The sequence below is a fragment of the Peromyscus maniculatus genome, chromosome 8, assembly GCF_049852395.1.
Source record: "Peromyscus maniculatus bairdii isolate BWxNUB_F1_BW_parent chromosome 8, HU_Pman_BW_mat_3.1, whole genome shotgun sequence".
Lineage (NCBI taxonomy): Eukaryota > Metazoa > Chordata > Mammalia > Rodentia > Cricetidae > Peromyscus > Peromyscus maniculatus.
Window position 1 is genome coordinate 95,751,933 of NC_134859.1, and position 16,591 is coordinate 95,768,523.

Genomic DNA, 16,591 nt, shown 5'->3' on the forward strand with positions numbered 1-16,591 from the left:
TGGCTGGATCCTTGAACACACAGAGATCTGCCTGTCATGTGATCAGGATTAAGGGCATGTGCTACCTACCACTGCCAGACTTCTGCTAAATGGCTTGCTATTAGATCCAGACAGATCTCTGCCTCTCAACTGATAGGATTAAAGGCATGTGCTAATGCATGACTTTTGTGTTTACTTATAATGGTCAGCTTTTCCTCTAATCTCCAGGCAAGCTTTATTTATTAGAGCACAAATAAAATATCACCATACACATCCATCATGTGAGGAGGTCATAGTGACAGGATCATGATACAGCTGGTCATATGACATGTGACATCCCTAATCAAGAGAAGAGAGAAATGAACCCATGTAGCTTTGTTCACTTGTTTGCTTGTACTCAGTTTAATACTTCTACTCTTCCACAGTTCAGGACCCCCTGCCTAGGGAATGGTGCCACCTACAAAGGACTGGGTCTTCCCACACTGATTAACTTAAATAAGACAATCCCCACAGGCATATTCACAGGCCATCCCAATGTAGACATCAGTCATGGAGACTCTTCCAGGTGCTTCTAGGTCGTGTCATGTTAACAATTAGAGCTGACCTCTCAGTGCTAGGGAGGTCATTTTGGAGCAGGGTACTCTGTAGCTCCATATTTTCAGGTACCTTCTTTTTTTAAATGAAAGATCTTCAAGTAAATTCTCAGTTTTACACCCTGCAGGCCATCAGTGGGTAGAGTCTTGTCTTTAAGTCACCATGGCTATTGTCCTGGCACAAAGTGCAGTTTTTTAATTTCATTTTTATTCTCATGATATATGTTTATTCATTATCTTTAACCTTTGCTCATATGACCTTGCTAAGTTCATATAGTTATAATATCTCTTGGCTCAGCATGCAAAAGCATTTGCTACCAAGCCTGACAACTGGAGTTTGATCCCTGGGACCTCCATGTGGTGAAGGGAGAGAGCTAGCTCCCAAAAGTTGTCCTTTGACCTCTACATATAAATGAACACACGCACACACACACACACACACACACACACACACACACACACATACACACACACAAAGAGAGAAAATTAAGAATAAGATTTTCTGTGTGTTATTGCTGCCTCCTAGTGGCATTTATTGGGTGTATTAGTTGTCTAAAGAATTTGATAAACTGAATATATAATATATATACACATATGTGCATATATACAAATCTCTCTCCAATAATGATGATGTTGATGATGAAGATGAAGATAATGGGATTTATTAGACTAGCTTACAGGCTGTATCTGGGTAGTTCAACAATGGCTGTCTTATGATGTAAAGACCAAGAATTTGGTAGTTGTTCATTACATGAGGCTGGATGACTCAGTGGTCCCTCTCTGGTGCTGGAGTCCTAGAGGATTCGTGGAGAGCTGCTGGTTTTCAGTCTACACTGGACTCCCGAAAAAATAGGTTTTAATACAGGCAAAGGAATGCCTCAGCAACAGGATAGGTGAACTTGCCAGTGAGAATGAGGGCAAGCAGGTGAAAAGCAGTTCCCTTCTTACAGATTGAGGGTGGGCCTTCCTGCTTCAAATGCTGGGATTAAGAAAAGCCTTCACAGGCATGCCCAGCAGCATGGGTTTTCATTGACTGCAGATACAGTCAAGTTAGCAGCCAAGATTAGCCATCATATTGTGTCTCAAAATGTTCACAAAAGACTTGGGGAAGACTAGAAATAGAAATGTCCTCGTGTCATGTTCTGGACAATTTTCCAAATGCACCATCTCCATTTTGCCAATTGTTCTATAAGGAAGCTAAAGAAGTTATGTAACTTGGATTTCTGCCACACATCACGAAGGAGCTCCAGGACCCAGATACCTAGACTCCAGAGCGTTGGCCTTTGTACTTTGGCTACACTTCTAGTTAAGTTCTGATTTTCCCCAGTGGCTTCCTGAAAATAACCATGCTCAAAAGCTGGGATTTTATAGCTTAGTGTCACAGTGGTTTGCATGAAAAAAAAATCATTGAATAGAGGAGACTGGAACACCCTGCTAACTGATTGTTTCTTTATTCTGATACTAGCCAGGGTGACATATAGACTTTTGGTGTGTGTGTGGGAAAGGGAAGGGTTAGAGCCAGGTTTTTTCAATTAATAACCCTTAGCATGAGTTTCTCTAAGAAGTTGGGCTGGACGGCTGAAGTAGAAATGGAATGATGAATATTGCTTAGTTCTGGCTTAAGGAATCCGGAGTCACCATACTAAAGGCAGTGACCTTTTCAATTTTTATTAATGAAGAAAAGAAAATAAGCCTTTTCCTCTCTGCTCTCTTTAAATTGCATCGATTTGTGGTGTAATTTATACTTTTGTGGTCTCTAAATAGAAAGTTCTGAATCACTTCCCATCCAATTTAAGGAATTTACTGGTTATGGGTCTGTTCTGATATTTATCTCTAATATGTTTATATAAGACAACAGAGGAATGATTCTTAGTATTTATAAATTGCTTCCAATCTAGATAGTTAAGTCATTCAAGATTTCAGTCGAATGATATTTTAATAATAGAAAGTGGTGGAATAAGCAAGATGTCTCAGTAGGCAAAGATGCCTGCTACCAAGCCTAATGACCTGAGTTTGACCCTTCAGACCAAGTGACTCCCATAAATTGTTCTTTGACTGCAATGGCATGTACACACACACACACACACACACACACACACACACACACACACAATAAAAAAAGTAAAAAAAGGTAAATCATGAATAAAATTTGACTGTACAAACTATCAGCTTTGCACAAAAGTGTACAGAGCCATTGCTAGTTAATTCTTTTTTAAAAATGTGGAAAATCTTTGTCAGTCTATCTGTCTTAGTTATTGTTTTACTGCTGTGAAGAGACACCATGACCAAGGCAACTCTTTTGAAAGACAGTATTTAATTTGGGGCTGGCTTACAGTTTCAGAGGGTTAGCTCATCATCATCATGGTCGGGTGTGTGTCTCATGCCACTGGGGTAGTAGCTGAGAGCTTTCAGTTCTGATCTACAGGCAGCAGGTAGAGAGAGAGGCTAAGCCTGGCAATGTGGGCTTGTGAAACCTCAAAGACCACTCCCAGTGACACACCTCCCTCCTCCAACAAGAACACACCTCCTAGTTCTTCCTACAGTCCACCACCTGGGAACCACACATTCAAATATATGAGCCGATGGGGTCATTCTCATTCAAACCACCACTGTCTCGTGTCAAATTCCTCAAAAATGAGCAAAGAGCAAAAGAGAGTCTACCATGGAAGACTAAAAGGGGCTAATAAGAAGCATTAACATTTTCAAAGAGTAGAAATGCAAATTAAAAAGTCATACATTTTTTTAAAAGACACAAATTGCACAGATCCAAAAAGCTGTTAATGTGACTCTGACTGTCTCCTAGATTGCTGTGCACCTTACAGATTTGCAAAGTAAGTCTGGAGTAATTTGGGGAAAGGCCCTAATGCTTTCTTATGTCCACTGAAAATCTCTTATATAGGCTGGAAAGATGGCTAAGTCAATACAGTGCATGCCCTGAAAACACAAGGACTGGAGTTCGATCCCCACTATCCACAGAAAAGCCAGGTGCAGGAGCTTATAACCCCGGTACTGGGGGTGGTGGGGGTGGGCAGGAGTAGACAGCACCCTGGGGCTGGCTGACAATCTCATCAAATCTATAGGCTCCAGATTCAGTGAGAGACTGTCTCAAAAACTCAGGTGAGGAGGGTACCCGTCATTGACTTCTGGCCTCTTCATATACTGTACACATGCACACAAACATATACATACATGTACCTACACATACATGAAATAAATCTCTCATATGGAGGTAACTGGGTAACTGAGACTTCAAGAAAGCCTTTTATTACAGAAATGTTGTGAGAATCAGAATTAGTAACTATAGGAGAAAATTAAGCAAATTATGTTATAGCCATATGGTCAGATAATAAGGCCCCGTTTAGAATCCTGGTTACTGTTTTTTTTTTTTGGCTTTTCAAAACAGGATTTCTATATGTAGCCCTGGCCGTCCTGGAACTTGTTTTGTAGACCAGGCTGGTGTGTGCTACCACTGCCCCAGCCCCAATCCTGGTTAATTTTTAATGGTAAAACTATAACTAATTTTCTTCTTTAAAGATCTCAGTACTTTCTAATTTACCTACAATAACATGGATACAAAATCTGAAAAAAACATGCAATTGAAAATTCTTAGCTTAGTGAATAAAACTCCATTTCTGTTTATGTCTAAGTCTTGATTATTTTTGATAAACAATGGAAATAATTGGTAATCTACTGCACTGCAGTGATTCAGAGTCAGTAACATTTGTTTTTGTGCCATGTATTTTTCAGTGTGTTTATTACTCATGGTCCTTCAAATGACTAGACAAATTCACATTGAAGAAAAATGTGCTATTATAATTCTGGTCTACATTAATATTTTCCAAGAGTTATTTTTGGAGAGATTTGAGGGTAGATATTAAGGGAGTAAAATTCCTTCCCTCATTTCCTCTGAACTTTACTGGATTACATTTTTCTTCTTGCCCCCTTTGAAAATATGTGTATGTGAAGTGACTGCATGTGCGTGCGTGCGTGCGTGCGTGCGTGTGTTTGCGTGTGCCTGAGGCTGATGTCGGAAATCCTTTTTGGTCACTCTCCACGTTGTCTCATTTGAACCCAGAGCTCATCTATACATAGTCATTTTGCTATGTGTTTTCTGCCTTCTGAGTGCTGGAATTATAGGTGGGAACCACACCCACCTGTTAGGGGATCTGAACTCTCGTCCTCATGTACAAGCAAGCACTCAGTTAGCCACTAGATTATCTCTGCAGCCTGTGTATTTTTTTATAGTCTAAAAATGATATGCATTTATTGGTACCACACAATGCTTTGAAATATGCATGCAACATGGACTGGACTGGTTAACTTGAACAAGTTAACATATACATTATTTCATGTACTTTTCCATTTTACAAGGAGAACTTTACAGCAATATACCTTGAACGGAATTTTCAAGAATATAATATACACTCTCTCCTCCAGCCAAAGATGATGCCCAAAGTAAAAATGGCCAAGGGGAAGAAGATAGCCACTGTCCCTCCATCATGAAGAAGCAGGAGGCCAAAAAAGTTGTGACTTCTATGAAAAAAGGCCCAAGAACTTCAGCATTGGACAAGACACCCAGACCAAAAGAGACCTCACCTTGTGGTGATATTTCATTTGTGCTGAAATGTGATATTTTATTTGTATGTTAATAAAGTTTGCGTGGAGATCAGAGGTCATAGCCATAAACAGAAGTCAGGTGGTGGTAGCATACGCCCTTAATCTGATCACATGGCAGGCAGACTCTCTGTGTGGTCAAGGACACAGCCAAGCATAGTGACACACGCCTTTAATTCCAGTAGAGACCTGGAGGTCTGTATAGACAGGCAGTGACAAGGAAGTGATGTGGCTGGGTTTAGAGCCAATGAAAAGGCAGAACAGGAAGGCAATAAAAGCACAGTTTAGACAAGAAGAAGCTCTCTCTGTAGAAGTTACTGCGTGGTGGTAAGCTAAGGCTAGTTGTGGCTATTCACTCTGATCTCTCCGGCTATTACCTCTGTATTTGGCTCTGTATTTCTTATTTAATAAGACTGTTTAGAAATTCATCTACATCACCCACATTGTCAAATGGCCCTGTTCCATCCAGCTACAACAGCAAAGAACTATCATTTATAAGCAGCCCAAAGTCCCTCCTGTGATTAACCAGTTCACCCAGACCCTGGACCACCACACAGTCACCATCTGCTTAAGCTTGCCCAACAGTGCAGGGAATAGACAAAGCAGAAGAAGCTAAGGCTGCAGCCCGTGCTGAGAAGAAAGCTGCTGGTAAAGGGGACGTCCCCACGAAGAGACCACCGGTCCTTTGAGTAGGAGTCCATACAGTCACTACCTCAGTAGACAATAAGAAAGCTCTGCTCTTGGTGATTACACGAAGTGTAGACCCCATTTGAGTGGTGGGCTTCCCGCCTGCTTTGTGTCACAAGATGGGGACCCCCTACTGCATCATCAAAGAGAAGGCCAGGCTGGGATGGCTGGTTCACAGGAAGACTAGCACCTCTGTTACCATCATGCAGATTAACTCAGAAGACAAACACTCTAGCTAAGCCGGTGGAAGCTATCAGGACCAATTACAATGACAGATACAATGAGATCTACCACTACCGGGGTGACGATGTTCCTGGGTCAAAATCTATGGCTTGCATTGACAAACTGGAAAAGGCGAAGGCCAAAGAACTCAACACTGAACTAGGTTAACTCGGTACACTGCTAAGTTTCCTTACATGAATATAACTTAAAAATTGCCCTTCAAAAAGCTCGATACACAGTTCTTGCCTATAGTCACCATGCTGGACTCTTGAATTTCTTATTCCTACTGGGAAGTCCGTATCCTTTGGTCCTTTGTAAGCTCCACCTCTTACATTCCATGGTCTCTGACTAGTCACATTTCTGCATATGTGGGTTTTACAATCTAATTCTCGGTGCAAATGATCTGTGGGTCATACTTCAGTTGTTAGTGTGTTCAAATATGCTCTTGGAAACCAAATATTCTTGAAAGCATTCTTCATTCCTTCTTTTCTTTAGCACAATTTGCCTCTGAAACAATGAAGAACTGTTGGTGTTTACCTCCAGTGAGGTGGATTTGAAAGTGCACCTTGAAGAGTCTCCTTCTGGAAGCCGAAAATACTAATTATAAACAAGGGACTCTTCTATTTCCCTTATGGAAAATTGAAAAGATGTTTCAAGCTGTGATTATGTTAGCTTTGGCACCACACTATGTGTATCGCAATGATTCTGCCGAAGGAATTCTGTTGTGAATTTAGATGAAAAAACAGTGGCACACTGAATTTAAGGCAGTGTTCTTACAATTTAAATTTTGTTTCTGTTGGTATTTTACAGCACATAGTTCAGAGGTCCCAGAAACGTGAAAGATCAAAGAACACCAGCACACAGCAGTGTAGACTGCCCTGAGGCCCATGACACTTCCTGGGAAGCACAAAAATACATCCCCCCATTCCCCCCCCCCCCCCCCGCGCGCCCCGCCCAGGTTGATGGTACGATTCTGTAGAGCGGTAGACAGAAAGCCTTTTAATTTCAGTTCAGCATCTTTCAGGGGTAGTGTTTTCAGACTTATGATACTTCCACATAACGAATGAAAATATATTGCTCCTTGTCCTGAATAATTCACCTCTGGAGTGTGAGCTAACAAGGGTAAATTCTCCCTGCTTTGGACTTACTCAACGGTTGGTGGCTGTTCAAACAACAAACAGGCTTTTTAGTGAACATTGTCCAGCAGTTCCGTCGCTTTTGAGTTTTTCTTGGTTTCTCCTCAGTCTCTCAAGTGTTCACCAACTACGGAGTTGGAAGCCCGGAAGCAGCAGTGTCCACACTACAGGGATCACAGGAGATTAAGCCTGTAAAGCACCAAGGACCAGATAGGCAAAAAACACGAGCTCGGCGCCTGCGCAGTGGACTAGACAGTTACCACAGCAACGGAACGGCTTGGGGGTGACCATTTCCCTCAGGGTGGGGGAATAGCTCAGTGGGGAAGTCTCCGCCCCTGGCATGACAACGGCACCCCGGAGGGCGGAATTCCCGCCCCCTCGGATGTGAGAGGCAGTGACAGACGTAGCCCCGCGCGTCGCCATGGCAACCGCGTTGAGTGCCAGCCGGGGCTCGAGGGGGCGGGACAGGCGAGCTCGGTAGTCCCGCCCCCGGTTATGCTGGACGCCAGCGACCCATCCGCCCGCAAGGATTTGAAACCGTTTGGCTGTGGCGGCGGGGCGGCGGCGGCCGAGTGGACGGCTTGCTGGTGGGGGCTCCAGGTTCTCTCCCTCTCCTTTTTCCCTCGCCAGTAATCCCCGTCCCGCCCTGCTCCCAGGTTCTGAGTGGAATTTTGCGCGGGATGGAGCCCCCGCGCGTGCGGGCTGGCTGGCTCGGGGAGGGGCGCCGCCGCAGGCCGGGGACCCGCGCTTGCGGCCTGTGTGGCGCGCGCCCCGGCGGGGTTAGCAGCCCAGCGAAGGCCGGGGAAAGTTCTCAGTCAAGTTTGGTCAGGTGGCATGGCGTGGCCCCGGGCCCTGAGGTAGGGGCTTGTGGGTGTGAGGAGAGATCTGTGCCCTGGAGCAGGTAGGAGAGCGGCCCCGGGCCTGGGTGGGCTACACAGGCGCCGCTCACAGCAGCGGAGGAAGTGACCGCCGAGAGCCGGACAGCTGCGTCCCCCACCCTCCACCCCGCCATCAGTCAGGAGCAGGACCCGCCTGCAGCCTGGCTCCCAGAAAGTCCCGATGATCTCGGGTTTGCAAGGTCCCCCAGCACCGAGTCGCGGCCCTTTAGGGAGACATACAGTGTTTGTAGAGATCCGGTGAACAAGTGCTTACGACAGCTGCCTTTTGTTTTGTGTTTGAGACAGGGGCCCCGCTGTGTAGACCTTGCTGGCGTCGAATTCACAGAGATCCACCTGCCTCTGCCTCCCGAGTGCTGGGAGGACAGGGCGTGTGCCCTCTCCCCCCACATCAGTAGGCTGGTATTTTTGTGACTTGTCTTTACTTTTTAAAGATAACTGAAAGTAAGATAGACAAGGCAAGCGAAATGCCAGTAAGCCCCATTCCACTGTGGCCATTCCCTTACCCCAACTAAATGGAGAGCAGGGTAATTTGTGCAGTGTTCAGGTCCAGCCGATGGCCTGCAGCACTCAGGTCATTCACGCCGCTAAGCCCCACTTTCCAGCCGGCCGGTAAAGGATAGCGGAAATCCTGTCTATCTGGTTAGGTGCACTGGAGGACACTCCGGGATACATTTTAATACCCACATCTGGGAAGATATCCAGATGTATAACCCGCCAAAAAAAAGGGTCCCCGTAACTCTTGATTCATTGGCATTTCAAGTCTTCTGTATTATTCTCCACAATACATTTAAAATATGATTTGATGGAGCAAAAAAAAGCATCTACAATATGTTTAAAATCTCATTTGATGGAACAAAAAAGCACTTTACGCAACTTTCAGGAATATATTGCGTTTGCAAGGTGCGTGTTATGTATAGGAAGTGTGTTCTTGGCTTAGCGGTTGTCCGTTGTCTCTTTTTTAAGGCTGTTAATATTGGGGGTTTGCGTGTGCTTTGCTGACTTCTATGGCCGCCAAACACTTTTGAGCAAGTCTTAGCGCATTTTATAGCTGTCCACAAAGAAGCAGATTTTATAAAAGGTGAGGCTAGTGAGTTTAATAAAAGACACCATATACCAACAGAATATAAATACAAGAGCCACCAGCCTCTTTTTATACTTTAGAAGTAGGTTGTACATGTAGTAGTCACATTGTATTGGTATTAGTGAAAGACATGCTATGAGCGATTTAATTCTAAACCAAAGAGAGAGCGTTATGTATTTTTCTTTTCTTTCTTTCTTTTTAATTTAAAAGTTAAAACTTTTTGAGACATAGTCTCTCTACACATAGATGTGGCTGCCCAGGAACTCATTGTGTAGACCAGGCTGGCCTCAAACTTGTAGATAAGCCTGCCTCTGTCTCCTAAGTGATGGGATCAAAGGCGTGTGCCACCATGCCCCGCCCTTATTTTTCAGTTTTAATACCTTAAATTTGAAGTTCTGATGAATAGTATAAAGACTTTTTTGACAGCTAGACATAAGTTGTTTGCACAATAAAATTTGTGTAGCAGGAATCCCTTCAAAAATTGAAGCGTTAATTTTTTTGTTGTTGTTGTTAGAGAATGAATAAGGGGCAAGGGAAAGAAGATGTTTTAGCTTTGACTAATTATCACTTAGACTTTATTTTTGCGTGGGTATGTACGTGCACACAGGTTTGAAAGCTAGGAGTCAACGAGACCTCAGATGTCTTCCGGAGCTGTCCAACTTGTTTTAGAGAGAGTCTCTTGCTAGGAGCTGGGCTCCCCGATTAGGCTTGGCTGACTGGAGAGTGAGCTCTAGGAAGCCACCTGTCTCTGTCTTTCTGGTGCTGAAACTACAGGCGTCTGCCGCTTGTACCTGCCTTCTCTGGTGGTTCCTGGGATTTGAGCTAGGGCCTCCTGCTTCTTTAGCCAACACTTTACTGACCCAGCTCCTGTTTTTGCTTTCCTTAGAGTGTGACTTGATTATTACAAGTCCTGAGCATTCAGATTGCCTTTCTACTATTCAAATTACTTTTTTTTTTTTTTTTTATTAGTTGGCGATATTTCTGACTTACATGTAACGGCCAAGTGGTCAGATTATGTAAGAGCTAGGGATTTCAGAATTTTAATCTGGGCTTTGCTTAATTATATGATTTTGGTGAGTCACTTAACTGCTGAATTTTAGTCTTCTCTAATATCAAACACTAACATTTCCACAAATGTCAAAGGATTTATTGAGAATTAGTGATTATGAGGAACCTTTTTGCTTTGGCCACAGCCAACGACAGGCTTAGGCAAAATTTTGAGTACAGGGCATGATGTGTAAGCCTAGAAGTACATTTAGGGCCGAGCTGTGCTTAAAGTTTTGGGCCTAGGAATTTTCGTTGGTTTATTTATCCATTTGAATAGATGTTTTCAACTTTATTATCTACTATCCAGTATGCTATCATAGTGTACTTTCACCAAGTACCAAATGTATTGTAAGAATTTAAAACAAAATAAACCCAATAGCCCCCCCCCCCCCGACTAATCAACTAGTTATTAAATTAATTTAAACCAAGTTACATGATTAGTTAATTATTTATGCAGTGTGGAGGATTGAGACCAGAGCCCCCCCCATATACCAGACAACTTCTCTGCCACAGCGCTACCTCCCCAACCCTGAATGAAGTTTGTTTGAACTGTGTCTTAAAATTGAAAACACATTCCTTCCTCTGGAACACGGAGAGTGGGATGGCCATTTTTGACAAATGGAAGTAGGAGCTTAGGAGCATGTGATATACCTGTTCTGTAAGACCTATCTGGTGTTCAGAGTAGAAACATTAGAAACCAGTAGTTTGGGGTTGGGGATATGGCTCTGTCCATAAAGTGTCCACTGTTGAAGGATGAGGACCTGAGTTTGGATCCCCAACACTCAAATAAAAGCTGAATGTGGTGGTTGGCATCTGTAACCCTAGAGACAGATAGATCCCTGGTTCTCATTGGCCAGATAGCCTAGCTGAATTGATGAGCTCCAGGTTTAATGAGAGGTCCTAGAGTTAATGTGGATAGCAATCAAGGAAGATATGCAAAAACTCCACATGGGAGTACACACACACACACACACACACACACACACACACACACACAGAAACTTGTACTCCCTGCCGCCAAAACATTGTCAAAAAAGCGATTAGTCATGCAGAAGTTGAACATTAATCTGTTTATTCAGTGATCAGTTCTCTCGCTCCTAACATGTACTTGATGATATGTGAGGTGCTTACTAAGGTGTAAGTTGAGACCCCTGCTTTCCAAGAGCCTCTCCCGGATGTAGGAAGTATGTAAATTTACAAATGTCTGGTAAATGCAGTGACACAGATGGAGCGTTTCACAGCAGGAAGAGAACATCAATTAGCCTAGGGTAAGCAGGACTAGCTGTACTCAGCAGTGACACCTGAGCTGCATATTATCTGTCCTCGGGTCTGTAAAGACCTGTGCATTGGGAGCAGAATTAGGTCAGGGCTTGGAGTGTATGGCGGGAAGTTCATTGTGACAATGGGGAAATTAAAATGGCCATTGGTGGGTTTGTGTAGTTAGGCAAGAGTAGATGGTAACGTAGGCCTAAATGGGAATGCACTGGCCCGGCTAACGTAGGGTTTGGAAAGTATCCTGTAGTCGGCAGTAGAGAGATTTTGAAGTAGTTAAGCTAAGCTTCACTTTTTCCTCAGGTAGAGACAAGGCTCGTTGGAGGGCAGGTCATGGGGTCATTGTGGTAGTAGGAGATGCTAGAGTGCAGGGAGAAGGGAGAAGCTGGGACTTCTGGGTGTTTGTCCCTGGGCCCTTTGTGCAGAACTTAGACAATGGAAATCCTGAAATGTCTAGTAAGGAAGATAAACTAGATGACAACACCACTAAGCATATGGGACAATTGTAAAGAGTTTTCTTTGGGACATATGTACCTTTGTAATGTTCCAGAGTAGGTCCAGGAAGCTGTTGTAAATACGAGTTTGGAACTGCAAGGAGAGGGTAGAGTTAGCAATACAATTTAAGGTAAATGGCATGAGGAAACTACCAGTACTGATTGTGATTGCCCAGAGAGAAGGTGAAAAGTCAGATCAAAAGAAGACCAAGGAAAGAGCATTGTAGAATCTGGACTTAATGGTGGCTGGAGAAATGAGCCATTGAGAGACTGAGAAGAAATGACCTGGGGGGCAGCAGGGCAGGAGGCAGTGAGTTATTGACGTCAAAGAGGCATTTCTAGGAGTAGCGAGATGTAAGGAGGGTAAGGTGCCGTGAGTACCCTGAAGACAGAAGATAGCTGTTTGGATTTAACAACTAGTGGATCGATCACAGGGGGACTCGGAAAGAGTTCAGGAGGTGACAGAGTGGAATAGGTAATTCCCATGGGGGTGAAGCTGGAGAAGTAAAGTAAAAGAAGACTGGTGAATGGAAGGCGAGAATGAGTGGTGACAGGAGGGGAAGGAGCCAGTGGAGATGGAGAATTTGAAATAAAGCCAGGTGGTGGTGGTGGCGGCAGCGGCGGTGGCGCACGCCTTTAATCCCAGAACTTGGGAGGCAGAGGCAGGCGGATCTCTGTGAGTTCAAGGCCAGCCTGGTCTACAGAGCTAGTCCAGGATAGGTCTCGAAAAACCAAAAAAAAAAAAAAAAAAAAAAAAAAAAAAAAAAAAAAAAAAAAAAGGCGGGGGGGAGGGGAGGTATGTAACTGATGATTGATAAACAATAGGAGGATGCTTGGGATGTAGGAATAGAGGCAAGGTAAGGATGTATCCTTTCAGAGGTGGGTTGAGAGGCGGGAGGAGTACCACTTTAATAGGGCTGGTACCATCCATCTATTTATCGTGAACTAAGTTTTTTTTTTTTTTCTTAAATTGAGCGAATAGTTGCAGTTGGTTAAGGGGCTTTAAGATGTATGTTAAGTTCTAAGCATTCCTTTGTGGACTGATCAAAAGTAAACTCTTCAAAGAGCCATCTAACTCCAACGCTGTACCATCTTTCCTGAGTCGCTCCTTGGTTACGGAATCAGTGGGGTTTGCAGTATTGGCAAGTGGAAAGAAGAGCTCCAAGAGGAGGTGGGCTGGGAGGTGGAGGGAGGGAGGAAGGAGAGAGATGCAGGTGAGCATCTGAGGAGACGGTGCTACTGTCAGGTAGAGGTGTTCCTAAAGGGAATGGAAAGCAAGTTGTGTAGCCAGGCGATTGGCGGCCCCACAGAGGGTGATTGGGAGAGGAGCAGTAGTTGGGAAGCAGCATGGAGGATCTTAGCCAGTCTTTGCCCTCCTAGGCTGTGTTGGGTGGAGGAAATGAAAGATCGAAAGAACATGCACCTATGTGCAAAAGTGAGGCCATAGCTCCCTCTCATGGCTGTGAGGGAGGTGACGGGCATCGATGCAAGGTAGGGTAACTTACTCAGACAGGACAGGTGGTTGTAGAAGTTGCTGGTGAGAAACTGTAAATGCTGGAAACTCGTTTTGCAAGGGTAAGGTTAAGCTGTGGAACAAGACAGCTTTTAAGGCAGAACAGAGTTCCCCCCAATCCATAGTTTGTAAATATGTGACAAATTGGGTATTATATATTATGTAAGTATATGGTAGTTCACAGACTAAATGGACATATTGATTATGGATATATTCTTTCTCTTTTTTTCTTTTCCTTCAGTTTTGGGGTTTGAGCTGGATGTACACACACACACACACACATTAACATATATAAAATTAAATTTTGAGGTTCGGTAGATTGAACCTAGGCCTCAGACATGCTTGACAAGTACTGTACCACTTACTAAACCACAGCTGCCTCTATTTTACTTGTTATTTGGAGCAAAGTCTGTATAAATTGTCCAAGCTTGCCTCAAGATCATGCTGTAACCCAAGTAGGAATTGAGCATTCTGAGTAATGGCATTACATGCTTGTGCTACAGGTAAGGGTTGGAGGTGTGTGTGTGTGTGTGTGTGTGTGTGTGTGTGTGTGTGTGTGTGTAGTGTAGAGCAGATGTCCACTTCCTTCCACCTTATCCTTTGAGACAGGGTCTTTCACCTGGGACCCACCTGTCTCTTCCTCCACTGCAATAGGGTTACAAACACATGTGACCATGCCTGGATTTTTTATGTGAGTGTTGGAGATCCGAACTCAGGTTCCCATGCTTAAGCAGTAAGCTCTTTAGCAACTGAGCCATCTAGCTACCTCCTGGATATATTTTAACATAAGATAGTTTGTTTCTGGTTTTGTCAGTTTTACTCCAATTATATATTCAGTATATATGAGGAATTAATATTTTAAAAAGTTTAGGGGGAATTAAAGGACATTTAAGATTTTGATATATAATTGAGTGAATTCTTATACATGTACAGACTTCACAATCTCTTCTACAGTTCATGTGCTGAACAGTTAAATACCCCTGGTAGTTTCTGGTGCATGTCCTCTTTATTCAGAATGTCCTTGACTGATGGCGTCTCTGAACCACTGACTGTTCTCTGCTGAATTTTTTTTTTCCTTTTCTGGTACCTCCATCAGTGGACCTAGCACATAAGCTTTGGAAAAGGGTTTCTTTCACTGTAGTTTAGTCATGGTGTTTTGTGTATCAATATTCATTCTTTGTTGCTGAGTGCAATGTTAGCTTGTGAGCTGTTTCCACTGTTGATTTTTTAAAAAGTTGCTCTAAGTACCACATTTGCACTTTTTGTGTGGATGTAGATTTTGCATTTCATTTGGGACTTCTTGGTCATATGGTGAATGCATGTTTAGCTTTGAAAGACACTGCCAAACCCTTTCCAGAATGTCCATGTCATTTCACATTCTGGCCAGCAACACGAGAGTTGCTGTGTTCTCCACCCTCACCAGCACTTCGCATTTCTTGGCTTAACTTTGGCTGTTCTCATGTGTTGTTGGGGTATTGCAGCATGGTTTTGGTTTTCATTTCCTTAGTGACTAGTAATGTTCAGCATCTTTTTATGGGCATAATTGCCATTATTTGTATTTCTTCTTTGGTGAAGGGATTGATGGTTTAAGGTATAATTTTAACTGACACGTAGGAGTTGTACGTGTTTGGAGGGTGTAGTCCTGTATTGAAAACCATGTATACAGTGTAGTGACAGCAGGGTGGTTGGTACAACCATCATTTCAGATACTTAACGATTTATTTGTTTTCATCGTCTACTCTGTTTTAAAATATACAATTAATTGCTGTCAAAGGGATCAATTTTTTGTCATTTTTATTGGATGGTTTTTATTCGTATGGCTAAGTGATGAGAGTTATTTATATTTTCTTTATTAATACTATTTTTCTGTGCTGGAGGTTGATCCAGGGCCTCACAGCACACAACACTGTACCACGGAGCTACATACTTCCTCAGCTACTCATGTGCTGTTGATATAAGTTATTTATGAATTCAGAATTTGCAAGCATTTCCCCTAATCTCAATCCCTTAATAAAGTCTTTGCAGATCAAAGCTTGCAGTTTTTTTTTTGGAGGGGTACAGTCCAATATTGTATATCAGGTTTTTATTTCATAGATAATTCTTTTTTTCTTAATAAAGTTATGGAGATCTTTTCATTTATTTTCAGTTTTTACAGTTTACCCTTAGGTCCACTATTCATTTGGACTTAATTTACATACATAGTATAACATTACTGTTAAGCATTATTTGTTATAAAAATTGTCGTTTCTCTTTGACTATGTCTTTGTTGGAAATCAGGGTTCTATATTTCTATTGGTCCATGTTGTGCTTCTGTTCTGTTTTCCTGTCTATTTGTTCTCTAGGCAGTACCATAATGTCTTGACGACTCTAGTACATCTTAAAATAACATGATGTGAGCCTTCCAACTTCAAGCTTCTTCAAAATTGTTCTACTATTCTGATTATTTTACCTTCTCATATAAATTTTAGAATTAGCTTGTCTGAGTTTTGATTGGAATTTCACTGAGTCTAGCAGTCAATTAAGGAGGATTGGTATTTAATTGACAAGTTTTCTTTAATGTATTTTATCATGGTTTCATAGCTTTCCTTATACAGGTATTTGATACTTAATTTTAACTCTTTCTTTCACAGAAAGGATTGTGGAAATGGAAAGTGAAGAAGAAAAATGGGAGAAGCTGGATGCAGAATTTGATCACTTTGTGGTAGATATGAAGCCCTTTGTTCTAAAATTACCCCACAGGTCAGGTAAGATTGGGTTTGAAATTAGATGCTTTCTTGGTTTTGAGATATTCTTGTTATGTAGCCCTGGCTGGACTGGTGTTCACTATGCAGCCCAGGATAGCCTCCAACATACTGCTTTAGTACTTGGATTATAGGCATGTGCTGCCATATCTAGCTGAAATTAGATCCTTAAAATTAAAAATATTTAATCAAAACAGTTATATTAGCTATTAATATATATTGTTTTATTATTGTAATGACAAAGTACCTGGAAGATGCCACTTAAGAACTTGTTTTGGTTCACAGTTTGAGGGTTCAGTTCATCATGGTGGGA

At 42.6% G+C, this 16,591-nt stretch overlaps 1 protein-coding gene across 10 annotated transcripts in view; it reads left to right on the forward strand.

Annotated features, from left to right (window-relative positions):
- The first annotated feature begins 7,505 nt into the window (after window positions 1–7,505).
- The window catches only part of Cep112 (centrosomal protein 112), a 432,181-nt gene continuing 423,095 nt past the window's right edge, over window positions 7,506–16,591 (forward strand). For 4 of the 10 annotated variants that reach the window (XM_042283013.2, XM_076543627.1, XM_076543623.1 and 1 more), the window contains exons 1-2: window positions 7,699–7,831; window positions 16,168–16,281. In XM_042283013.2, coding sequence (XP_042138947.1) covers window positions 16,182–16,281 — 100 coding nt within the window. In that variant the 5' untranslated portion in view covers window positions 7,699–7,831; window positions 16,168–16,181. Of the gene's footprint in view, window positions 7,832–16,167; window positions 16,282–16,591 lie in introns of all 10 variants that reach the window. The other 6 variants (XM_076543626.1, XM_076543624.1, XM_076543622.1 and 3 more) reach the window with 3 other exon arrangements.